At 34.7% G+C, this 27,500-nt stretch overlaps 1 protein-coding gene across 2 annotated transcripts in view; it reads left to right on the forward strand.

Moving 5' to 3' along the window:
* The window catches only part of VEPH1 (ventricular zone expressed PH domain containing 1), a 4,140,519-nt gene that overhangs the window by 2,476,564 nt on the left and 1,636,455 nt on the right, over positions 1–27,500 (forward strand). For both annotated transcript variants that reach the window (XM_044070483.1, XM_044070484.1), the window contains exon 9: positions 22,886–23,265. In XM_044070483.1, coding sequence (XP_043926418.1) covers positions 22,886–23,265 — 380 coding nt within the window. The remainder of the gene's footprint in view (positions 1–22,885; positions 23,266–27,500) is intronic.

Here is a 27,500-nt window from a genome sequence, read left to right on the forward strand (position 1 = left end):
TTCCTGCTATTGATCTTGCGAATATGGGAATTATAACCTTCCATTTACATCTGTGTGGATGTAACAGCTGCGCATTATTGGGACCTAGCAATCTTTGTTGCCAAGGTTACAGAAGCTATGTGCAGTGGTCCCTCTATGCACTCTGCTTTTTTTACATGGACAAGACTTTTGATGCTATCCAACATGCTGGTGTTATTGAAAAGTTAGATAAACCTAATGTAATGTTGCTGGTACCCTCTCTGAATGTAAAATAACTAGTGGGATACCACACAGATCTCCTGTTTGGCAATTATATTTTAGGCATCCAAGTCAATATCCCTGAAGTGTACTTGACCAAGTTTGCTGATGACTGCAAACAGGTAACTGCTAGTTGCTAATCCATTGATACTAAACCACTAGAAGCAGATCTAGAATAAGCATGTACCTGATGTACCAAAAACAGTCTTGAGCTTAATGCAAAAAAAGTGTAACATAGTAGTGTTTGGAAAAAAGGCTTTTCCCACCTTATATGTTATAAGGGGTCCACTTTGAAGGCTCAACTCAACAGAAAGTTGGAAGTTGAACTTCATATGGTCAAGACTATGTGATCCACTTTCTGAAATGTCGAAACTTCTGTACGGAGATTGCCATAAAACTGGGGTGTGGGAATTTACCCTTTTCCCACTGTAGTGAAATCTCAGAATTAATATATATATATAATATGGGGGGAGTGAAGGGATGCAGCCCCCATGTGGGAGGTGTGCAGGAGGCTTGACTCTGCCCCATGCAAAAATCATAGATTTTTGTTTTTTGTCATCTGACTTTTTGAAAAGTTGATTATATGGTCTGTACCATATGAAGTTTGACTTTCTGTTGACTCAATCTTCTGAAGTACATGCATTATAAGAGGCACTTATCTTCAAACATATATGCTCTTGGGAAACCTGGGTACTTAAGTCAACAACTCTCTGTCAGTGAGTCATCATGTCAGTCAAACTATTACTTTGTCTGCCTTTAAGGTTTGTCTTGATGGCTGGATGGGTACACATAAACTTTCTCCAGGGTTATCATGTATTGCCTTAATTGATTTGTGAGATGGTTACTATTACCCATAAAGGGTGGCAGGAGCTTTTAAATGTGTATTATGTGCTTAGGCCATTCATAGTGCCTGTGATCATTTTCTGAGTTTTAAACCTGTGTTCCCATGTTGCTAAGAAAAGAGATGCATCAGATTGTGGTTAAGGCAAAGAAACAAAGCTGTTTTATAATTACAAAAATGATAGACACAACTATGAGTAAAATTAAAAAGTCAAGTTTTGTCACACCAGACAACATACCTGGTAGAGAACCACTTAGAATAAATAATTTCTTTTCTCGGATTATCTGATCAATCTAGTTTAGGACTACAAGTGAGTTGGAGCCACCGTGGTACATTCTGGGCTTAAGGTTGTGAAACAAATCCTGGTCAGGGTGCTGTTTCATCATAGGATACACACACACACACACACACACACACACACACACACACACACACACACACACACACATACACACACATGTACACACACGGCATGAAGACTTACAGGCAATTTTGAGGCTCACGTATTCACCTTCGGCTAGTCTCTGGGGTTGGAAAGAAACTAATTCACTGAAAGCAAAAAAATAACCATACCACTAGTATTCTTGTTAAGCAAACATTCACGTATGCACACATACCTCGGCTGTGTTAACAGTGTAAGCTTGATAATAGAAGGTATTGCCATTTGAATCTTGCCAGTATAATAGCAGCATGGTTTACCTTTAATGTACCTAACAAAGTCTTGTCTTAATGTCCAATCTCAAGATCACAAAGTCTAATGATTATAATATATGTAGACCAGGATCTACTTCTAATAACTGAAAGGCCATATCATCAAATTTCATTTTTGTGAGATGAAAATTATGAAAACAAAATACCCGGATGGCTAATTATTCCCAGGACAAGTAAACATTTGCTCAAACTTCAATGAAACATACACATGACTAAATAAAACCCACCTAGGTGGGGTGCTATACCTCCAAAACCCACAATGTGGGGGGCTTTGCCCCAACATCCCCCTCAACTATATATACCAACTCTGAGATTGCATTACAGTGTAGAAAAGGGCATGCTGGGCAAGTGCTTATTTGCCCTGGGAAAAATTCACCATTCAGGTATTTCATATTCCCTATTTTCATCTTGCGAAAATGAAATTCGATGATATGGCCTTTCAAATATTAGAAGGGGATCCATAGACCACAATGTTAAACTGACATAGTCTATACACAGATAAAGACATGGAATAAGGTAAGTCTGAGATGGTGGTACCTCTGATTATTCCCCCCTAATTCAAGGTACAGTGATTTTAGTATATATAGGGGACATAAAAAACAGGAATTGTGACTTTCAATGTTCCGAGTTCTGGACATTTAATTTGTGCAATGATTATATAGTTTATAGCACTGTAGCATTGGTTTATGATTTTACATGAATTGTTGCGAGATAAAGTGAAGATAAACCTAGCAGGATTAATGCACATTGTTTATCATGATTCTAATAGGACATATGACACTATTCTGCTTGAAATAATTGTCAGATTCGAAGCATTAAATGTCATTCCATACATAATTTGGTGGGTGACACAAACTCATGTAAGTAGCAGAACATAAGTCTTCATGGTGAGTTACCTGTGTTTCTAAGTGAAATTTACAAGTGGTATTCTCCGTAAAGCACTTTCTAGGAACTATTAGTTTTGGACTGTTTTGTTAACTGCAAACGTTTGAAAAAGGCTATGGATAACCATATATGCAGATGACTGCAAATTCATATCTATAAAATATGCTGATGTTTACCAGTATGGTTTTCAGAAAATATACAGTTAATGCTGGAGTAATACTCCTACCTTAAATATCAGTGAATACAGTATAATAACAATTATTATAAATGGCATAAATTATGATTACATAGTAAATGGTTATAAAATATTTCTCTGGATTTTTGGATTCTGGCCAGGATTTACTGCTGGCAACATTACTCTTTTTTGCAGGTCATAAAAATGTTACCATCATTTAAGGTCAGGGTCACTGATGGACTTCTCCTGAACAATACTTTAGAATTTGTGTTTATAGAGGAGAGAAGAAAGACAATCATCAGAGTTTTAATCTAGTATGAGAAAATAAATCAAAATAAGGAGTGATGTAATAGAAGATTAGATAGGTCCAGAGAAGTAAACTGAAAAGTTATAAATTATTATGTAGTAATTTATCTTAACATTAATATACTGGCTAGGAAATATATGTAATAACATTAATATCCAGACCAAAGTGTTACTGCCAAGAGAATAAAATGCTGCCTTTCAATCTGTGTATGCTTTTAAATTGATAATATGTATATGTGTGAACAGAACATGCTGTAGAGTTGTAGTATATTTATTATGTTGCACAGTAAAGTATTTCAACTCAGTGGGCAGACCAAAAGAGAGAAGACAGAATGAGTTTATCTATCTCTGGATTTGTTTACCTGTCAGAAGTGTTAAATTAAAGCTTAGAATATATTAATACTGAGCACACTGCTTAATTATAATGTTAAGATGTACTGATAAATAAAGGCCTTCATGACTGCAAAGCTTATAATCACAGCTATTCAAAATGAAGTGAAGTTTTAACATTTAATGGCATTAACTAGTATATTAGGTGCCAACATTCCATGATCACATACATTCTTTTAAGTACTGTTAACTTACTGAGACAACCAAGGGTTTGGCTTCATCATGAAATCATCACAAACTCATGCATTATCAGTGTAACATACACTTGTTGCCCATCAGTAGATCTAATATATATCTACTCTTTGTTGCTGCAGTCATAGGTGTTATAATATTTCATACCTCAAAGTTGAGGTTAAAACCAGTTACTTCCAAACTATAAATCAGATAAGCTTTATCTCCATTGTCCTTCTTTCCAAAGGGTTATGGAAATGTCCCTGAAGAACCATAACTGACATGTCTAATGCAGAAGAATCAGAATGAGGAATGCATGCTCCCATAGCTTATCAGTCATTGTGCAAGTAACTGTGTAATCATTCATCTTGGCTTTTAGTTACTGCCCTGCTTCTCTTATATAACCTGTTTCCAGACATTTCCAGTGCAGCATTTGATTATAACTACATTCTTTGAAGGGCATGCTTTGTGATTTTTCTTGTACATCAGCAGTAGTGCAAATCATCTGTCATATTCAATGTCTTGGATTATTGTAGGGATGTTTGCCATTATGGACTGTGTTCTATTCTGATTTCAGTTTGCTTCTTATAATAAAGTCATGCAGAATGGATGCTTTCTTAGGGACAGTAGTGTAAGTGGTGCACTATCAAAATGTCATGGCTGAACATGCTGAATACACAACAGCAAATGATATTGTGCGTTCGCTGTTGTGAATTTGGTTTATTGAGTAAAGATCACACATAAAGTGGGGATCAGGAAATGCACACTTTCCCTCAATGTAGTGCAATCTCGGAGTTTGTGTATATAAGTAGCAGGGGGTGTGGGGTGCTGGGGGGTGCAGGGGGGCTTTCCCCTCTGCAAAATGTGTGTGGTATGATACCAGATGTGGCGGTATGTTCGATGTCAACATTTTTTCCATTCTTTCTTTTTTTCGGTCACTATCATAATGTTCGACAATGTTTTTTGAGTACGTAAGTACACGCAACAAACGCATTCAAAATTACGATAGTAAACCATGTAAGCTGTTGAAAAGTGTTAGTCATTCTCAAAGAAGACTGGTTGGAGGTCAATTATGATGTTGTATAGTTTTTTCATGTCCAGATAATATGTGGTCACTAGTGTAATCCTGTCACTGGGGTTCCTCTCCTTATAGTGCAACAGCTATTCAGTTGGTAGTTTTATTGCACTTCCTGTAGCTCTGCCACAAAGTGACCCTGAGCAAGGAGTGCTTCATTTCATTGTGCCAGCTGTAATGTCTTCCTTTGCCCTTCACCGGAACACATATGGGGATACCGTAGTACTTGTCAATAAATAGCAGACTTTTTGGTGTGTCTGGATTTATTCCTGTTTCTGTGTAGAATCAAATGTCTTTCTTCTGGTTTCCTATAAACATACAATTTCCTTTGTGTTGAGTAAACTTAGTATCAAGTAAAGTCAGACTTGAAGCTGAGTAATTATTGGTTTAAAGACAGGTGGATTCTGTTGAGTTTCTGGTAGAATTATTTTAGGGAGGCAATGTCATATGTCCAAATTATAAATAAATTATCAGTGAAACAGAAATAAGTAAGTCATGTATGTGCAGAGTTATAAAAATCCCTCTTCTAAGATTGCCATGAAGAGATGTATGCATTGTGGATCCATCCTGACACCCATCACAGTTGTTATAATCAAAACATGTTTCCATTAAAGTTAAACATTATTATGTGGCTGTACCCAAACTGCATCCAGGGTGGAAATATGATGATCTCATTTATCCTTTAGTTATTGGGATAGGTAGAATTCCATTTTTAGGTGAAATGTTTGAATAGAGTGAGTTAACATTCACATTTGCTAAAACATAGTAGTAAGTTACAGTAACCTGACAAAATGTGAAGAAGCTGATTAGTTTCTTTAATATAACTTTTCTTTTTTAGTTACTAGCTTTTAACTTTTTTTTTGTAAAATCCCAGATATTCCTTCTGTCAGTACTCATTTTAGTGACACTTTTGCACTTGCAGGGTGAGTAGTATTTGGAACATTCATTTGTACATATACTTTGTTGACCAGCTGTTGATAGAGACCAGTAAATATGTGTGCACACATTATTATGTATGAAATCATTCCTTCACTGCAGTTATCTAACCACTTCCAGCCTGCATCTCCTTTTTATCTATGTATATGAGCAAAAAGTGCTCATGCATATGTGTTAATATAAAAGTGAGTATATGATACACTGAATGACACTTTGTGAGACTGTATATATTCTGAATGATCTGTACCTCCTCCCAAATTTGTCTTTTGTATATATTTATAATTTTGTTGACTGGGTTAGTCCCACTAGGCTAGTAACCTCTTTTCAGGGGAGGCTTGAGGTGGTATTTGTAGTATCAGAGGAAATCTTGCCAGGGCAGCAGGGATCTTTCCCTACTCAGGGCCAGCCTTAGCTGATATGGCACTCTAGGTGAAGTAGTGCTCCGGTGCCCCTTAAGCCCCACCCATGTCATACTAATGAAACTCCCCTATGAACCATGCCCACAGGTAGGTCACTCCCCAGGAAAAGTAACTCCAGTCATTCACTCCCCAAAAAAGCCAGTCCAGTCATTCCCTTTAATTATTTAAATGCATAGAAGAAAGGATACCTTATAATGTAGTTTAAACTGCAAGTGAAGATGGAAATTTCCTTTAATAAACCTGCTTTATCTGTTGCTCCTTCACACATACTTTACTATAAAAGTCATGTCTTCAGAAAATAGAAGCCTATGTGCCTTGGTTCAAAGGGTTGCTTAGGTTAATCTAAACAGTTTAATTTACTCTGGGTAGGTGAGCAAACCTTACAGCTCAGGAAAGCAGAATAGCAACCTCTCTCCTCCCTGTGTACAGAAGCTTAAGCTAGAATAGCACAAACACAGATAGCCATTTGATAAACAATACAATCTTGCAATGAAAACAGGCTTGGCATGAACAGTAAAATTCTCTGCCACTGAATTTGCATGAAAACCCATATTTATAGAAAATGCATCTGGTCAGTGGAGGATTAAGTTTACATTTGGGCTGTTTTCAAAACAGACTCCTTACACACATTTTTACGGCCATGCATACATGTATTTGTTCTTTGATTCAACTTCCTGATTGCATTAAATTATATTCCTTATGTAATACAGCACCAAATTGGGTGTGCAATGGACGAGAAGGAAAAATTTTGGAGTGAGTTGGATGAAGTGGTGATGACTGTACCCAAGGGTGAGAGGGTGGTGATTGGAGCAGATTTCAATGGGCATGTTGGTGAAGGGAACAGAGTGAGGAAGTGATGGGTAGGTATGGTGTTAAACAAAGGAATGCAGAAGGTCAGATGGTAGTGGATTTTGTGAAAAGGATGGACATGGCTGTGGTGAATACATATTTTAGCAAGAGGGAGGAGCATAGGGTGACATACAAGAGTGGAGGAAGATACACACAGGTGGATTATATCTTATGTAGGAGGGACAGTTTGAAGGAGATTGGAGACTGTAAAGTGGTGACAGGGGAAAGTGTAGTTAGGCAGCATAGGATGGTGGTTTGTAAGTTGACGTTGGTGATCAAGAAGAGTAGGAGGAGTGTGAGGGCAGCACCAAGGATCAAATGGTGGAAATTGAAAAAGGGTAATTGTGAGGTGGAGTTCAGGGAAGAGTTAAGACAGGCACTGGGTGGCAGTGAAGAGTTACCAAATAGCTAGTAATTACAGCAGACCTAGTAAGGGAGACGGCTAGAAAGGTGCTTGGTATGACATTTGGACAGAGGAAGGACGGCAAGGAGACATAGTAGTGGGATGAGGAAGTACAGGAGAGTATACAGAGAAAGAGGTTGGCAAAGAAGAAGTGGGATTGTCAGAGAGATGAAGAAAGTAGACAGGAGTATAAGGAGATGAGGTGCATGGCAAAGAGAGAGGTGGTGAAGGCTAAGGATAGGGCATATGAAGAGTTGTATGAAAGGTTGGACAGTAAGGAGGGAGAAAAGGACCTGTACCGATTGGCTAGACAGAGGGACCGAGCTAGGAAATATGTGCAGCAGGTAAAGGTGATAAAGGATAATGAGGGAAAAATACTCACAAGCGAGGAGAGTGTGTTGAGCAGATGGAAAGAGAACTTTGAGTGGTTGATGAATGAAGAAAATGAGAGGGAGAGAAGGTTGGATGATGTGGGGATAGTGAATCATGAATTGCAATGGATTAGTAAGGAGGAAGTAAGGATAGCTATGAAGAGGATGAAGAATTAAAAGGCTGTTGGTCCAGATGACATACCTGTGGAAGCATGGAGGTGTTTAGGTGAAATGGCAGTGGAGTTTTTAACCAGATTGTTTAATTAAATTTTGGAAAGGGAGAGGATGCCTGAGGAATGGAGAAAAAGTGTTTTGGTACTGATTATTAAGAATAAGGGTGATGTGCAGAGCTATAGTAACTATAGAAGGATTAAATTGATCAGTCACAGCATGAAGTTATGGGAAAGAGTAGTGGAAGCTAGGTTAAGAAGAGACGTGATGATTAGTGATCAGCGTATGGTTTCATGCTGGGAAAGAGCACTACAGATGCGATGTTTGCTCTGAGAGTGTTAATGGAGAAGTACAGAGAAGGTCAGAAGGAGTTGCATTGTGTTTTTGTAGACTTAAAGAAAGCATATGACAGGGTGCCTAGAGAGGAGTTGTGGTATTATATGAGGAAGTTGGGAGTGCCATAGAAATATGTAAGAGTGGTACAGGATATGTACGAGGGTAGTGTGACAGCGGTGAGGTCTGCAGTGGGAGTGATGGATGCATTTAAGGTGGAGGTGGGATTACATCAAGGATCAGCTCTGAGCCCTTTCTTATTTGCAAAGGTGATGGGCAGGTTGACAGACAAGATCAGACAGGAGTCCCCGTGGACTATGATGTTTGCAGATGACATTGGGAGAGTAGGGAACAGGTGGAGGAGACCCTGGAGAGATAGAGATATGCTCTAGAGAGAAGAGGAATGAAGGTTAGCAGGACTAAGACAGAATATGTGTGTGTGAATGAGAGGGAGGATAGAGGAATGGTGAGGATGCAAGGGAGTAGAGGTGGCGAAGGTAGAATAGTTTAAATACTTGGTATCGATAGTTCAGAGTAATGGTGAGTGTGGAAGGGAGGTGAAGAAGAGAGTACAGGCAGGATGGAGTGGGTGGAGAAGACTGTCAGGAGTGATTTGTGACAGATGAGTACCAGTAAGAGTGAAATGGAAGGTCTACAAGAGGGTAGTGAGACCAGCTATGTTATATGGTTTGGAGACAGTGGTATTGACAAAAAGGCAGGAGTTAGAGCTGGATGTGGCAGAGATAAAGATGTTAAGATTTGCACTGGGTGTGACGAAGGTGGACAGGATTAGGAATAAGTATATTAGAGAGTCAAGCCCAGGTTGGAAGGTTTGGAGACAAAACCAGAGAGGCAAGATTACGTTGGTTTGGACATGGGCTGAGGAGGGATGCTGAGTATATTAGGAAAAAGATGCTAAGGATGAAGCTACCAGGTAACAGGAAAAGAGGAAGGCCCAAGATAAGGTTTATGGATGTGGTGAGAAAGGACATGCAGGTGGTTGGTGTGACAGAGCAAGATGCAGAGTACAGGAAGAAATGAAAACAGATGATCCACTGTGGCAACCCCTTACGGGAATAGCTGAAAGATGATGATGATGATGTAATACAGCACCACTTCTTAGAATGTGTTTTAAATTTGTAGTTTTAAGCATTCTTTTAATAGGCAAAGAAACAAAATGTATAAACCAATAATGACAAAACTACCCATTTCAAAAAATTTTAACCATAAAAGGCTACTCAGACATCTGTCATTACAATCCACCAATATCACTCAATACAAACAATCTCTGCAGAAGAGAACTCATATGAACAATTCCACATTAATGAAATCTGTAACTAATGAAGAGATTGCCACTGGCATCTAATGTTCCATCTACAAATTCAGTGCCTGTTGCCCTTGAAAAATGAATTACCTATATTACATTAAAAAATTGGTAAACTGGTAATATTGCAATAAGAAATTACTAAAACTGACAACAAGTTCATAGCTGCTAGGGATCTCATACAAAGGAGGACAAACTTAGGAGTGTAGAACCCTTATCTGCCCTTAAAATGTAGATACTGTTGTCTTTACTTTGTCATTGTTGTCATTGCAAGAAACTCACCTAATTTTGGTACATGTATTTCAATGATATATGTACTTGAGTAAGTAGTTTTGTGCAACTGGGGCTAAGAAGTTTCTTTAGAGGGACTGGGTTTCAAGGTGTCATATTGGAATGATATTCATTTAGTTTCACATCATGCACTCATTTAGTTATAAGTCAGCCTGGTGACTCAGAAGTTATCATGGTTTAATATGTTGGCCTTTATATGCAGATCACAGATAAACACTATCACAGCATGGGCACTATACAACAGCTCTCTTTCTTTCTATTTTATATATATATATATATATATATATATATATATATATATATATATATATATGCATGTTTATTTGTTTATATGCCCATTTATATTTCTCTGTGTCAGCATTTTTTGCAAAATGTTCTGCTGCTTTCATAGTTAATGTCATGGTAACAGAAATGGATGAGAACTAGGCTATAAATCCCTAGCTCTGCAGCTTTCTATTTGCAGCACCTACATTTTCATACCATTCCCCAACCCACCATGGTCTACTCTTGGATTCTTTTTATCCTCCCTACACACACTTTTTAAAATTAGCAAAACTGAACAACTGATTTATAGTCATTGTGTGTCTAATTAAATTCCCTTTAGTCACAAATGTTATCAGGTGGATATTATGCAACATAGGCAGTCATGTTTCACTTTATAATTTTTTTTTTTTTATTTTATGTGCACTTTGGTTAACAAGGTAGAGATCTCAGCATGACCAGTCATACACACACACACACACACACACACACACACACACACACACACACACACACACGCCCTTAGTTTCCTTACCCTACTTCATTCCCTACCACACACACACATACACACCCTTAGTTTCCTTACCTTATTTCATTCCCCACCAGAACTCGCCCTGTACTTCATTTCATCCTACAACAGTAAATCGCTCGCATTTGAGCCAGCCCTGTACTTCATTCCGTTCTGCATCAGATCTGTTGCAAAAAGACGTTCCTCCTGTACTTCATTCCGTTCTGCATCGGATCTGCTGAAAAAGACATTCTTCTTACAGCAGACTCTTGATAAACTGTCCTGGCCAACCTACAGCTGTAAGTGGGAGGGAGCTCACCCCCTTCCCCCATAGTTCTGGCTTCCAGTTACACTTCTGCAGGGTGCCCGAGAAGAGCGCAAACTTTGTTAATTAAAATAAATAAAAACTGCTCCCTTTAAGAGTCCAGCACCAAGAAGAGTGCAAACTTTGTTAATTAAAATAAATAAAAACTGAGCCCTTTAAGAGGCTGGCCTTTACGGCAACCTAGGCGGTCGCCTAGTTCACCTATGCCTAAGGCCGGCCGTGTCCCTACTCTTGGTAGTAAGGGGAAGCATTTGTGTGTGACACAATGGACTACCTGTCCCTGTTCCAGGCAAGGGGGCAGCCTGGAGAAACAGGGAAAAACATAGCTGGTTCAGCTTTTACTGAAACTGGAATGAAAGATGTCGAAAATGTAGTTGAAATGGTGGAATTGCTACAAGAAGTTTTTTTTTTCCTGATGATGTGAGTGTGGAAAAAACAGTGAAAAAAGTGAGCCAGAAAATGGAGAAGCAATTTCATGGAGTGACATCATAGAAAAAATAGAAGAAAAATGAGAAGAAGAGACTGGGCAAGAAAAAGTTCTAGAGACAAAACCGTATGCACAGGCTGTTGTAGAAAGAACAAAGAAAGAAGAAATAAAAGAAACAAAACAGAAGTATAAATTATGTGTGAGCAGTAAAAAGGAAGAAAGTCTGGACAGGTATGAGGTCTGGGACTCTGTCGTAGCACCTTTGGGTGTCGAAGCATAAGAGGTAAGAGCATTTATTTTAATTAATAAAGCAACTTTTTTCTAACTTAATATTTGAGACTGGGCAGGCCATGGAAAAAATTTTGGTTACATATGAACAAAAGAAAAATATTTATCTATGGTCAGAATATGTGGTGCAAGCTTTTTACAGACAAACAACAACAAAAAAGGAATAATGATCCAGTTTAGAACTGAAGTTGAAGCAAAAGAGCCAAAAGAACATTTGTTAACTATATGTAAAAAATTAATGGCTCCACAAAAATATACAATGAAAGAGGACTATGGACTGGGGATGGGAATATGGAGTAATACTGAAAATGGAAAATGATAATGTTATGCGTGTATCTAGTGTTATTAATGTTCATGGTAATAGGGTTTTGTGAAATACAGGGTCAACCAAAGACTTGTTATTTTTGTGGAAAAATAATTTAATCAATGAATGTAATAACAATGTTATTTATGTGGTAAAACAGGGGCATAATGCAAAAAGAATGTAATTTAAAGTGCAAAACATGGTAATGTTGGTCATTCATGGCTAGAATGTGAAATGAATGTGCAAGAAAATGAAAATGAAGATATACAGGAGAAAGAGATAGAAGAATGTGTTATACAAGAAAATGTACAAAAAGATGTAACTGATAAAGAGGTGGTACATGAAGTTAAAGAAAGTAACACAGAAAAATAAACAGAAGAGACAAGTGAGGAATAAGCTGACTGATGTACAGTATGAAACAAAAATAAATTGTTAGGGAAAAGAGTTAAAGGAAAAGAAGATTTAAAAAAAACTTGCTTAGAGAAAATAAGAAAAGAAAGGGGTACAAATTGTATTGTATCAACTGTTCTTAAAAGCTGAACATATCTTTAATTGTGAACAGTATGAAAAGTCTTAAAGGGAGAATAGGTATATTACAATTATGTGCTGCAGGAGATGCACATATTATTGTTTTAGAGGATATCATATTATTAACAGAGGGGGAAAAGAACATGAACTGAAAAACTTTAGAATGGTGCAGTAGTTTAGAACATGGGGAAAGAAATGTACTCTGGCATATGTATATTATTTCAAGAAAGAATTAAAATATTAGATGTAACCATAGTGGAACTAGGACGAATTACGGTAATAGACTCGACATGGAAAAATATGTGCATAGAATGACAGCTTTATATAATTATGTAACAAAAAAAGAGAGAGACATGATGTTTAAAAATATTCTTGAATATGTTTTTGTAAATATGGATGTTATAGTGGTGGATTTTTTTAATTGTAATTTGAGAAAAAATAAAAGCATTTGTGATGTTAAAATGGTTAAAGAAATCACGAGAAATGGAAAGCTAAGTGTATGGGAAAACAAACACTGGATCTACAAAAGGAATGAAATTAAGATAGAAATCAATTATTCTTTTAATATCTGATATATAAAAAAAAAAGGAATTAAGTGTGCTGGACTTCCTGGTCAAGTGGCTATATGGGTTAAAATACAGAAAAATGAAGAATATATAAGAATAGGAAAAGGAACATAGAGAATTAATAAAAATGAATTAGATTTGGAAAAGAAAAAACTTATGGAATTATGAAAAAATCATATGAATATGAAAGAGTTTTATGAGAACTGGACTGTCTGGTGGCTTAATTTGAAAGAGAAATATAAAAAACGTATTTTTAGACTGTATAAGGAAGAAAAGAAAAAAGAGAGATATAAGATATTAAGTCAAGAAACATTAAAAGACTTATAAGAGAAGAAAATTTCCTTTTATGAAAAATTAAGAGGAATATATAAAATTAATCAAATTAAAATTAGCAACTTGTTACATAAACAAAAATATTGTTTACAAGAAAAGAAAGAGGAGGTAGCACCATATATGAGTAAAATAAAAGAAGGAAAAATAAGAAAATTAAAGAAAAAGGAAGTTAAACAAATAAGACAGCAAGAAGGAATATACAACATAATTAAAGAATATGTATTAGAAGTATTTGTTAAAGAGAAGAAAACGCAGAACAAATTTATAAAGGTGAAAATTTAAATAATGAAGATAATGAGTATTTAAAACAAAAATAATTATGAAAGAATTGAATGAAATTCTAAAATATATTAACATGAATACTGCAACAGAACTGGACAGAATTGAAAATGGTATGATAAAGAAATGAAGGAGTGGCAAAAAATTATTTTTGTAGAAGTTATAAATAAATGGTTAGAAAATGGAATTAAAGAGAAATATATATGTGCAGGAGTTGTATAACATTTATATTTAAAAAAAGCAATAAAGAGGAGATAAAAAAATTGGAGACCTATTACATTTTTATGAGAATAATAACACAACGATTGCAAAAAATGGATAGAATATATTTCCAAAATGTATTCAGAAGAAAAGGAAAAAGAAGCCAAGAGTTATTATGGATAATAAGAGAAATAATTGATTATATAAATAAAAATATAGAAGTAAAGGTTATAATAGGGGATATAAGTAAAGCCTATGATAATATTCCATATAAATCATTATGGGGAATTTTTCAGGCATATAATGTAAGCAAAAATATTATGAGTAATAAAATCAGTTTATGCAAGGAACTATGTGAAACTAAATGCAAATTGCAGGATTGGGGAAGAAATAAAAATAGAATGTAGAATAAAGCAGGGCTGCCCAGCTAGTAGTGTAATTTCCTCATTCGTTATGAATGTAATAGTGAGGAAAATTAAGAAAATGTCTAGCGGTGGAATGCAATATTATGAAGGAAGTACAATTGCCAGTAATGTATAATTATGTGGATCATATTATACTAATTGTTAAAAATAAAGTATGGACGGAAAAATAAATGAAAAATTAAGTATAAATTTAAAAATACAATTGGTTTAAGTATAAATAAAGAGAAAAGTAAAGGATTTATTTTTGAAGGTATGATAGCAGGTATTGAGTTCAATGAAAAATATATACAGGTATATTATGAATAATATTTGGAAGGAATGAATATAAACAACAACAATGGGATAATATACTCAAAGAAGTAAAGGATATGACTATTTTTTGGAAATCATATAGATTTTCATATAGAAAAAAGCACGGTTGTTGAACACCATAGTAATAGGAAAAGTTGCTTATGTTGCTGACATCTATATGATTCCTATTAAGTATGAAAAGGAATTAATGATGTTTATATTTTCTTTTATAAGGGGCTGTAGACTAAATCCAGTCAAGAGAGGGATTCTATATATGAAAGAAGAGCAAGAAGGCTTGGGTTTAATAAACCCAATAGTACATGCAGCATCTTTAATTTTATATAAAGTATTAAAATAATTCTGAATAAAAATAAAAACTTGATAGAAATTATACTATATTATAAACACAAAGAATTGTGGGAAGGAATGGAAGTTAACAAACAGAGTAAAAACAGTGTGAATGAAGAAATTAAATAGTACCAAAACGAAATTGTGTTATGGAAAATAAAAAAGAATATATGTGAGAAAAATAAAAAGGAATGATACTTAAATATTATGAAAACATTTTATTGCATTGATCCATGGAAAGATTTCAAAATAGATAAGAAAAAGTCCATAATTATGAGATATAATAACTATGAAAAGATTAAAGAATGCAATGATTTTTTATTGAGATTGTCTATTAGAAAATTGCTGGTTAAGGCAAACGTGCCATACTAGAAAATGCAAGATAGAATATATAATAAATGTGGAGAGTTTGAAACTACTGAGCATTTGTTTTTGAAATGTGAATGAGTTAATAATTTGTGGAGAGAAATATGTAAACTTAATAGGGCAAACAGTTTACTAAAATTTGAGCAAATAAATATGGCCATAATAGAATTTGGTTATTATGGTGTATGAAAACAGGAAGAAATTAAGAAAATAGACAGAGTAATATGTTATGTTTCATGGACTATATGGAATGAGAGACTAAATGAAATTAAATATAATGGAAAATTGACTTTAACAAAGATTCTGGAGAAAATACTGTTTGGTTTGTAGATAAAAAAGTGCTGGGGAAAAGCTTAAATTGAAGCATATAATGTATGGAGATTTGTAAATAGATGTAAATAGTGTAAATATATAAATAATATGTAATGTATATATCAATAAAAAAAACTCTACTCTTCAGTGTAGGGGGATGGAATTGAATGAGGTGCATTTGGTCTTCATTCCAGGCACAAAGGTGGCCTGGAGAGACAGCAGAGCAATGAAGGCTGTAACCCATTCTGTGAACGATGAAATTTTGGTTGTTGGAGAAAAGATATGGGGCCAGATTCAATAAAGCCTACGCTAATTGTACACTAAGTGTTCACTATTCTGAGTGAGCAGACAACACAGACATAATGCACACCTTCTTCCTCCTAGTTCTAGTTTTCTTACTGATATTCTTGCAGCTTTAAATACTGACAGGGATTCCTAAAGGTTACCACAAAGTGTAGACTATATGTACACGTAGTGTAATGTTTCTGAGTGACTAGAAAACACAAAAAATGTGATTCTTCCTCCTAGTTCTAGTTTTCTTACTGATATTCTTGCAGCTTTAAATACTGACAGGGATTCATAAAGGTTACTACAAAGTGTAGACTATATGTACACATAGTGTAATCTATCTGAGTGACTAGAAAACACAAAAAATGTGATAAGAATTTTATTGAATACAAATCGTGTACATTTAGTGTAGGTTTTATTGAATCTGGCCCTTGGAGTTGGAAGAATCATTGCCAGATGAAAGAAAGAGTGTGAATGCAAAGTGCAAGTCTGTATCGGAGGAGAAAAGGAGCAAGGAACAGGTCATTGTACATGAGGAGACAGGGCCTGACTCGGAAAAATTGTTCCAGCATAAGTTATTCAAGGGGGAAACAGAGTAACAGAAAGAATGCATCATTACAACACTCTAGTCCGGAGGACTGTGGGATGGCTATTTAGAGCAAATAATAAACCAAAGTGAACCAGAAAGCAGTATAGAAGTATCATGGAGTGACATAGTGGAGAAGATAGAAGAAGAAGGGAGAAAAGATGAACCTGGCAAGAAGAGACCTGGGCAAACTGTGACAGAAGGTAAAGAAAGAGAGGAGGAAAAGAAGGATATGAAGAGAAGGTACACTGTTTACATAATTTGTAAACAGGGGAAAGGGCTAAACAGGTATGAAATATGGGACTACTTGATTGCACCTTTAGGTTTGAATGCAAAGGAGGTAAGGGCATTTATTCTTATTAACAGTGAGACTTTTTGTGACTTGTCATTTGAATATGGGCAAATCATGGAGAACTGTATAGGAAAATTTGAACAGAAAAAAAATGTATATTCTTGGTCTGAATATGTTGTTCAGCCTTTTAGACAGACAAAAAAAAAGATCATGGGTGCAATTTAGAACTGAGGTTGAATCAATAGACTTAAAAATGAATCTACTAACTATGTGCAAGGAGGTATTGGATACTACAAAAGTGTATGATGAAAGAGGACTTTGGACTTGAATATGGGAATGTGGAATTATTTTAAAAATGCAAAATGATAAAGTGATGCATATACCAGGTGTTATTAATGTGCATGGTAATAAGAGTTTTGTAAGATACAGAGGACCTGTTATTTTTTTGTAAAAGATGACCATTTGATAAATGAATGTGATAAAAAATGTTATTTATGTGGTAAAACTGGGCATAATGCAAAAACATATGATTTAAAATGCAAAAAATGTGGCAGTACTGGACATTCATGGTTAGAATGTGAAACAAATATACAAGAAATGGAAAGTGAAGTGACACAGAGGAAAAAATAGAAGAAATGGTAACACAAAAACAAGTTCAACAAAGTTATATTAATATAGTGGCTATACATGGATGCATTAAAAAGGATAAAGAAAAAGAAGATGTTATAGAGGAAACAAGTGAAGAAGAATCAGTATGGCATGAAGTAAAAGGTAAAAAGAGTTCAGTAGGGAAAAGAGTACAAAGAAAAACAGAAAGGTAAAAGATAAAGTTGTGCTATAATAACTGTTCTATTAAAGCTGAGAATATTAGTTTTAAATGCGAACAGTTTGAAAAACATTAAGAAAAGAATTAGTATATTACAATGGTGTGCTGGAATAGATGCTGAAGTTATAATATTAGAAGATATAAGACTATTAATGGAAGAGGAAAGAAAACAAACAAATTGTGGAATGGTAAAGTTGTTTGGAATATAGGTAAAGAAACATGTTTGGGTATATGTGTATTATGTAAAAAATATATTAAGATACTAGATGTTGTAACAGTCGAAACAGGTAGAATAATAGTGTTAGACATAAAATGGAAAGGATGCGTGTATATAGAGTTATAGCTTTATATGCATATGTTACAAAAAAGTAAAAGAGGTGATGTTCAAAAGTATACTTAACTATTTATGTGTAAATATGAATATAATAGCAGCAGGAGATTTTAATTGTAAGAGGAAAAAAGAATAATTGTGACATTAAAATAGTTATTGAAATTATGAGGAGTGGAAATTTAAAGTTATTGGAAAACAAACATTGGGCATATAAAAAATGAGATAAAAACTGAAATATATATATATATATATATATAGATATATATATATATATATATATATATATATATATATATATATATATATTTTAATTTCAGAAAGTTTAAAAGTAAAAAAAAGGAATTAAGTGTAATGATTTTCCAATCATATAGCAATGTGGATTAAAATACAAGAAAACAAAGAATATATTAAGATGGGAAAAGAGATTAAAAGGATAAATAAAATAGAGGTAGATCTAGGAGAAAGAAAAAATCTTAATGTACTCTGGAGACATCACATAAATATGAGAGAGTTCTATGAAAATTGAATGGTATGGTGTTTATATAAAAAAAAGTATTCTTAGAATGTGTAGAAAAGAAAAAGGGTAAATGAAGACTATAAGATGTTAAGTTAAGAAATACTTAAAGATGTATTAGAAAAACAGAAAAAAATATGAAAAAGAAAAAGAAATATATAAAATGAATCAAGTCAAGATTCATAATCAGTTATATAAACAAAATTATTTGTTACAAGGAAAGAAAGAAGAGGTAGCACATTATTTCTGCAAGATAGTAAAAGAAATGATAATAAGAGAAGTATATATAAGTAAGTAAAGTCATTTATAATCAAGAAGGAATATATGAAATAGTTAAAGAATATGAATTAAGTTTATTTGTTAAGAAAGAAGTGAATAAGAAAAAATGATAGCAAGAAATTACACAAAGAAGACAATGAATATTTAGAAAAAAATAATAGACACAAATGAACTGAATAAGTTATGAAAGATACAAATACAAATTCTGCAACATGAATAGATGAAATTTAATATGACATGTATAAAGAAATGGAGGATTGGCAAAAAGTAATGCTTATTCAGGTAATGAGTGAATGAATGGAAACTGGAATTAAATACAAAAAATATGCATTGGAGTAATAACATTTATATTAAAAAGGAAATAGAAAGGAAATAAAAAATTGGAGGCCAATAACATAAAATAACATGAATTTTAAAACATTTATGAGAATAATGTCAAAAAGATTACAATGTAAGATGGAGAAAGTATATAACCAGAATATATTTTAAATAAAAGAAATGGGAAGTCAGGATTTATTATGGATAATTATATAGGCAATTGATGATGTTATTAATAAGAATATACAGACAAAAATAATGATATGGGACATAAGTAAGGCTTATGATATACATGAAGCATTATGGAGGATTTTACAAGAATACAACATAAGTGGAAAAATGTAGTTAAGTCAATGTATGAGAGAAATTACGTGAAACTAAATGTGAACAGATGAATAAGGGAATAAATAAAAGTAGAAAGTGGAATAAGACAGGGGTGTCCAGCTAGTAGTTTAATTTTTTTCATTGGTTATGAATATAATCATAACTAAAATTAGCAAAGTGTTAAAAAATGGAGGTTATAATATGGCAAAAGAAGTACAAATGCCAAATATGTATACTTATGAAGATGATATTGTAATAATAACAGAGAATACGTTATGGATGGAAATCAAAATGCAAAGTTAGGTATAATATTGGAAAATTGATTAAATGTAAATAAAGAAAAAAGTAAAATATTTGGTTTTAATGGAAAATATGAGTTGTTGAATTTAATGACAATTATGTAGATGTGTTGGGAATAAAAGCTGGGAAAAACTAATACAAACAGGAACAATGGAATAAAATTATGACAGAAGTAAAGGGCATGTTTATGCTTTGGAAAATATATAGGTTATCATATAGAAAGAAGGCATACTTAATCATTAATATGATATTAGGAAAAATAGCATATATAGCAAACATTTATATGATACCTGTAAGATATGAAAAAGAGCTAATGACATCAATATGTTAATTTATTTGGGGTTCAAGGTTGAACCTCAGTTAAAAAGGGAACACTTTACATGAAAGAAGACCAAGGAGGTCTAGGTTTAATTCATCTTATTGTGTATGTGGCATCTTTAATCTTATACAAAGTACTAAAAAGTATTATGAATAAAGAGAAGAATCTGATAGAAACAGTAATCTATTACGAATACAAAAATGTATGGGAAGGAATGGAAGTAAAAAAAGAGAACCAGAAATAGTAATAATGATGAAATAAAAGAATATCAGAATAAAATTGTATTATGGAAAATATGAAAGAATGCTGCAGATAGAAACAGAAAGGAATTATATGTGAGTGTAATGAAAACATTTTATTTTGTTGACCCATGGAAAGATCTTGAAACTAAAAAGAAAAGCGCTATACTAAGCAGATATTAACATTATTAAAAAATAAAGGAATGTAATGACTTCTTGTGGAGATTATCCATATATAAACTGTCCTTGAAAGCTAATGTGCAGTACAAGAAAAAACAAGAGAGAGTTTGTAACAAGTGTAGGGAACTAAAAACTGCTGAACATTTTTTTTTTTTTTAATGTGATAGAATAAAGAATTTATGGGCAGAAATATGTAAACATGAAATGGTTAAAAAGTATTTAAAGTATAAACAGTTAAACATGGACATAGAATATGGTTATTATGGTGCATGAAGATAAGAAGAAGTAAAAAAAGATGTACAGAATTATTTTTTATGTGGCACGGACAATATAGAATGAGGGATTTAATGAAATGAAATATAATGGGAAATGGAATTTGGCAAAGATAGTGGAAAATATATGGTTTTGGTGATGGGTAAAAGAGGGGGGGTATTTAAAATGTAAAAAATCTATGGAGGTATGTAAATATTTGTAAATAATGTTCAGTATGTAGTATATATATATATATATATATATATATATATATATATGTATTTATAAAATAAAAAAACATGATCAATAGGTGCCATGGGATCCTTTACATTCACATCAGCTAACACCAGCTCTTGCAGAAGGGGCATTGGTTTAAAATCTCATCCAAAGGACAACACATTCAGGAGGCCAGCACCCCCTTATGCTTCACTACAGTGTCAGCAATCCATCTACCTGGTGTTGGAAAAAAACAACTTTCTGCATCAAATGCAAGTACAGTATTAGTTCTGCCATTGACACTTGTTTGTTTGTGTCTTTCGGCTTTTCCCAGTTAGGGATCGCCACAGCGGAACTCCGGTCCGCTACTGATTGGCAGTAGATTTTTTACGTGCCGAGTTTGCCAGCCCTGACGCACAACATTCAATGAAGGTACGCCCATTCACGCATGTCTCCACACAGAAGACGCTTTAGCTGAGAATCGAATGGCATGTCTTGCTGTGAGGCGACAACGCTACCGCAGAGTTCTGCCATTGACACTGCATAGTGCAACTAGTCGATGCAGTGTGATTTATGTGCATCAAGCACTGCTTCATGCAGACTTCCATCAACATGTTGCATACTAAGTACAAATGAATTAAAAGTTTGAAAAAGCATGAATGATGCAGGCTGTGAAGGGAGCCCAGTGCTGCTTCAAGCACTGTCCAGAAGTAACATTCAAACAAACAGGCAAGCTTTGAAACTGAATTAGGATGAGAATGGAGGGTTGCCAGAAGGTAAAGGAGCACTCCTGTAGAGTGGTACAAGATAATGGCTGTATAATTTAGGCATGGATAATTATATGTTATTAGCATATGCAAGCATATTATAGCTGTACCTTTGCATGCATGCATGTACACATACACACACCCATTCATATTTATATACATCTGTGTACATTGACATATCCACTCACTCATGTAAACACAAACACACAAACACATATTCTTGTGTATATACATATATAAATATATATATATATATATGAAACACATATAGAGTAAAAAGAGACACATGTGCACACACTGTTATATGCATATCCGTGCATATGCACATTCACATAACACATGCACGCATATTCACATGGATGAACATATAAGTCCACATTGATACATTCACACACACACACACACACACACACACACACGCACGCACACACACACACACACACACACACACACACACACACACACACACACACACACACACACACACACACATACACACACACACACACACATTTACACACTTCTATATCCAAATAAATAATTTTATTGAGGATCAGGTAGGTTTCAAGATAAGTAGGCTAGCTCAGATGTATTTATATTTCACATCTGTGATTCAGAGCAGCACAATAACATAGAAGCCTTTCATCAGTTGTCAGTTTTTATCAGTCTCCTGTGTACTCTCACATCCCAAAGTCATAGCATAAGTTGAATAGGCAATATCCCACTTTTCTTGTAGGTGTGTCTGTATCTATGTGTATGTCTGTACATGTGTGTGTCCTTTGCAAAATCTGCATTCTCTCCAGCATTGTTCTAAGCTAGTTGCTGGTATAGGCTCTGCCTCCACCATGGAACTGAACAGAATAAAGCGGATGGCAAAAAATGAAGAGCTCAGTAACAGGATTAGCAATCAGTGTTGAACATTTACCAGGGAAAGGCATAATAAAATGTTTTACATATTGCAACCATTGATGTCTGGATTTAAGGTTGTAACAATTAAATTCCCCTATGGAGCCAGTTGATAATGTGACTATTTAGGAGAGTCCAGTTGTGTTCATAGAGAAGTCAAGAATGCCACTGCTGCTCATAGAATGAGGAGGTGAGCTTTTAGAGATGTTGAGAATGTGAAGTCTGTTCAAATATAAAAATAAATTGTTTTATATGTATAACAGAATACCTATATGATGTGTTGTTCATTTTTACCCAGGTCAAAAAGTTTTCCCCTGCATGCCGTACACACAAAGTCTACCAGTTCAGACAACGGACAGGATGTGGAAACTGGGGATATGATAAAAGAGATCCCATTGTCAGACAGTGATCAACAGTTTGAAGTTCAAGAAGCAGAGAAATTAAAGCTTGAAAACCCATCTTCCTTAATCTGTAATACCATGGTAAATTCAGACAAAGAAAGTCTGTCAATAGCTGTCAATAATAACTGTAAGGATAGCAGTTCAGAAACTGGACTAAACAACCACCAATGCCAAGACAAGCTGTACATGCACTTAAAACAAAATTTCATCATGGTAAAAGCATACTTCAGTGAACTGCTGAAGAGAATACCCATTCCAGAACAATGTACCATTGAAGGTAAGCACATATGTACTTCAAAGATTAACTGATTTTTAGAATTGGTACAGTGACATAATGCATTCTGCTAATCCGCAGTCATTTGGAATGAACATTTGAAGAGTTGTTTGCAGTATATCACCTCACAGAACTGCATTTGTTTTTTCTCAAAAGCGTTGTTGTAAGAAAGTGCATTTAACACCTAATAACAATACAAATAATATTGAATTGCCTAACATGGAAATAGTGTAGAATAAAGAATCAAAATTGTTTAAGTAATCACATCAATTTTAACAGGCTGAGAAACATCATAGTTTTATTGCAATCAGTTTACTGGAAATACATTCATCTCCAATCCCTACTTCATTATATTACTATATCAGCTATATAACAATTATGGCACAAAAAAGGACAGGGGTCTGTATTAAAAATAACTAAAGATCCGATTCTGGTGAGTAATCCTGCAAAGGATAAGGTCCAGATGGACTCATGTTTTGATCCAAATGCAGTCCCAGACCATGTGTGGACAGTTACTTTTGAAACATGGAAGTACCTACACATTATTGAGTTGTAAGATGTAAGCCAAATCAGCTTGGCCAAGATATATCGACCCATGTTTCATATTTTCTACATAGATAATTTGACCATAGGTACATTATACGACTTTGACCATAGGTACATCATACGACTTCAGAACATCATTACTGAGAAAGTATTTGATTGATGGCAACCAAAACACTCATGCCATTCATTCTAATTGCATAAACCAAGATCATGTTTTTAGAGGGGGGTACAAGGTCCCCATATCCCCACTCTACCCTAATTTATATATACCAACTTCATAGTCAGACTACATTAGAGATAGAAGAAATACCCCAAAATAGTATACAGTGCTGTCAATCACTGGTTTCACTTTAAAACCAGTTAGCATGTGATTTTTGAGGAGCCAGTTTGTGAATGAAACTCACAACAGCCCACTCTGACATCTTTTTAGCCTGTCCTGCACAAGTCATCAGAGATGGACATTTCTCCATCCAGTACCCTTAAGGACCTATTAACATTTTCTTTGGACAATAAGACTTGAAACATGACTGAGGTGGTACATCTTGTTTTAGCCAAACTCAAAACATTGATTCATCAAATCATGGCTTCTGAGCTGGCATCTCTTAGCTCATTACAATGCCTCAATAAAGCATGCCATTCTTAAGCCAGAATTTCCATTTAAACTGTAAGTTAGTCATTAAAAAAATCATTGTTGTACATTTTCTTCTCCTTTGCAAGTATCTTAGTATCTCCAATGTTTTTTTCTAGAAGCCCTTACAGGTGATATTCATAGTCCGTTTTCCTCGCAGGTGTGCAAAGGGAGTTTGAAAATCATGCTACTACACCTGCATTTAAATGAACAAAGTGGGAAAAAGTGGTGATTTTAGAGGTTCTCAACCTAAAGGAGGAATATCCAGTACACCTTCAGAGATCTGAATCAGAGTAAGGTGAACTGAATTTAGTTAAGTGTGGGAAAATATTTGCATACATAAATTCTGACATATTGCTCTGTATTTTCAGTAAGTTGTACAGAGCATTGGTTGGCATGGATCTCGTGAGGCTTTGCATAAGATCTTGCATGGTTATCATTCAGTGTCACTGACCCACAGCTTATCAGGGTGTCCTTACATCTGCATCCTGTTATGGCCTTTATAGACTTGGAAATGGGGACTGTAGGACAGTTGGAAATATGGGAGAGAACAGACAAGGAAAACAAAAATAATGCATTAAGATGGTTTTGAAGGAGGAGGTCAGAGAGGATGGATGCTGTTTTTTGATGGAGATAGACCTCTATTTTTTTCAAATTTTTTGGTTGTGGAAGTATGTAGGAGACAGAGTTATGGACGAGTTAAAGATTGTTTGACAAAACATAAAAGACAGACAAGGCAGACAGGAATAATATTGTGTGTTGGCAGTGGGAGGGGGAGACAATACACGCTAATGGTGTACAAAGGCAAAAAGGAGGGTGACGAAGGCCATTAGATTGATACCATGCTGGTCCAGAAAGCCAAAAATATTCCTCTGTCCTAATGGACCTGGGCAGCGTGACCCTGACGATGTTGGGCTTGGGACCTTCCTTGGCTCAATGATCAAAACTGACTAGGAAGCTACTATTATATCCATTGTATCCACTAGAACAGGGATTTGTAATGGCTCCAGTCTCTCTACAATGCCCTCCTGACTACAGCATTAACCAGATCTTGAAACCGATGGCTCTGTCTTGCCAGGCTGACATCTGCCAGGAATGCACAGGAGTGGTGCCAACAGTTCGTCTCTGAAAGGGCCCCGGGGCAAGTATAGTGAGAGCTAAATGTACTTTGGTATACACAGTTATAGGAAGGACATGCATTTCTCCAGTTTCTGTCTGCGGGCCTTAGAAACTCACTAACGTCCTTATTATATACCTGTCCACAAGAAACTAATACAATAATGCCTACTCAGCAAAGTTCAGGTAAGCCATTCTTTGCCTATACCTTCTTATTTTAGGCTGACAAACACTCCTCCATGTATTAGGTTTCAGTATGACTGAAACAAGCAAGTCACAGTAGGAAAATGCCAGGCTTGTAGTAAATGCTAACATCTCTGCAAATTTTAAAGTGTATAGAAAAGATGCAGTTCTGCTTTTTATAACCTATCCATGCATGGTGCAAACAGGCATCAAAATGTGATGATGAATCTGAAAAAAATAGACAAAAGACATTTATTTATATAAGAATGTGACAGATTTTTCACACTTTCCTTATTTGCTTCTCATTATTCCCTCATTTGCATATTATTTTCTCAAACCTGTTTTAACAACTTAGCTTTGGTCCAGCTACTGTCTCTGACTCATGCCAGAGCTGCACTTGTTCCCAACCCGTGCAAATATCTCCTGCACATAAGTGTAATATCTATGAATGCCACCATCTTTTCTGGAGTCAGTCAAATCTTTGTTTATTAATATGGCTGTTGAATGAGACTCACATTCAAGAAATAATAGTTTGCTTTTTTTATTACAATTGCATTTCCCATGACTGTTAATGTACAAAGTTTATGAAAAAGGGTCTACTCATTTTTTATTTATTTTTATTTTTATTTTATTTTACATTTGTTGACCGGGATAGTCTGACTGGATGCATGTCCATTTTCAGTGGAGGGCCGGGGAGAAAAGCTCCAACGGTAAGCAGATACAGCATTACATAATACCAGCATTACATATTACAAACAGACTATTTACAGAGATTACATAAGTAAGCAAGTTAAACAAGTTCCACAGGTTAAAGTTAGTCCTGAGCACAAGTCAGGATTAAATTAAATTAACATATTTTTACACATTCTAGACAGAGTTAGCCAAGCTTGATACATTGACATAGCCAGTTAAATGACAAATGTTGTTTGAGTCTAGTTTTAAATTGACCTAAGGTGGAAAGTAAGGTAATATCAGCTGGAAGTGAGTTCCAGGATCTACTTACAGAGTTTGCAAAGCTCATACTTGTTGTCTGTGTAGTGTTTTTCTCTCTCTCAATTTTTATAATTGTTTTTATTATGTGGATACTGGCAAATGTCTCCCATACAATGAAACTTCTTCCTAAAAATATAAAAAAAGAACTCAACATATACAGAAAAGCACACAGAAATGTGCCATCTGCTTTTACATTCGTATGTTAAATATACCAATTCTAGAGTAAAAAATAGACACCAGTAAAATAGAAAAAAACAGTCCCCACACCACATCTCCAGAGCTTTGCTACAACAGAATTATTTCTACACAAATCTTAGAAATTAAACATAAATATTTAATTAGAAATTTCAGCAAAACACAGTATAAACAAGCAAGCTTAACATAATGCTTTGCATACCACTTAGATAAAGAAATGGTTCCATGAAGCAATATGTAAAACCACAAATCTATATAAATAAAAAAACAGATTTCTGATAATCCTGTATTCCTGAAAACTGGATTCAATGAAAATACGTATATATTTTTTAGGTCATACAAACTTGGAGAATCATGTGATATGTACAGTGCAAAAAACTGAATGGAAAACAGCCACCATTATCCCCCTGCACAAACATGATGCTTCTGCTAACTCCAGGAACTTCCTATGATTGTATGATAAAAAATTCTCACAACAAATTTTTCCCAGACTGAGCAAATTTACATGACATCTTGTGCACAGTAATCATAGCAGCAATTAAATTAACTACAAATGAATCACTGAATAAGGTACTAC

This window comes from Protopterus annectens, chromosome 4.part1 (genome assembly GCF_019279795.1).
Source record: "Protopterus annectens isolate FY-2018-M chromosome 4.part1, PAN1.0, whole genome shotgun sequence".
NCBI lineage: Eukaryota > Metazoa > Chordata > Ceratodontiformes > Protopteridae > Protopterus > Protopterus annectens.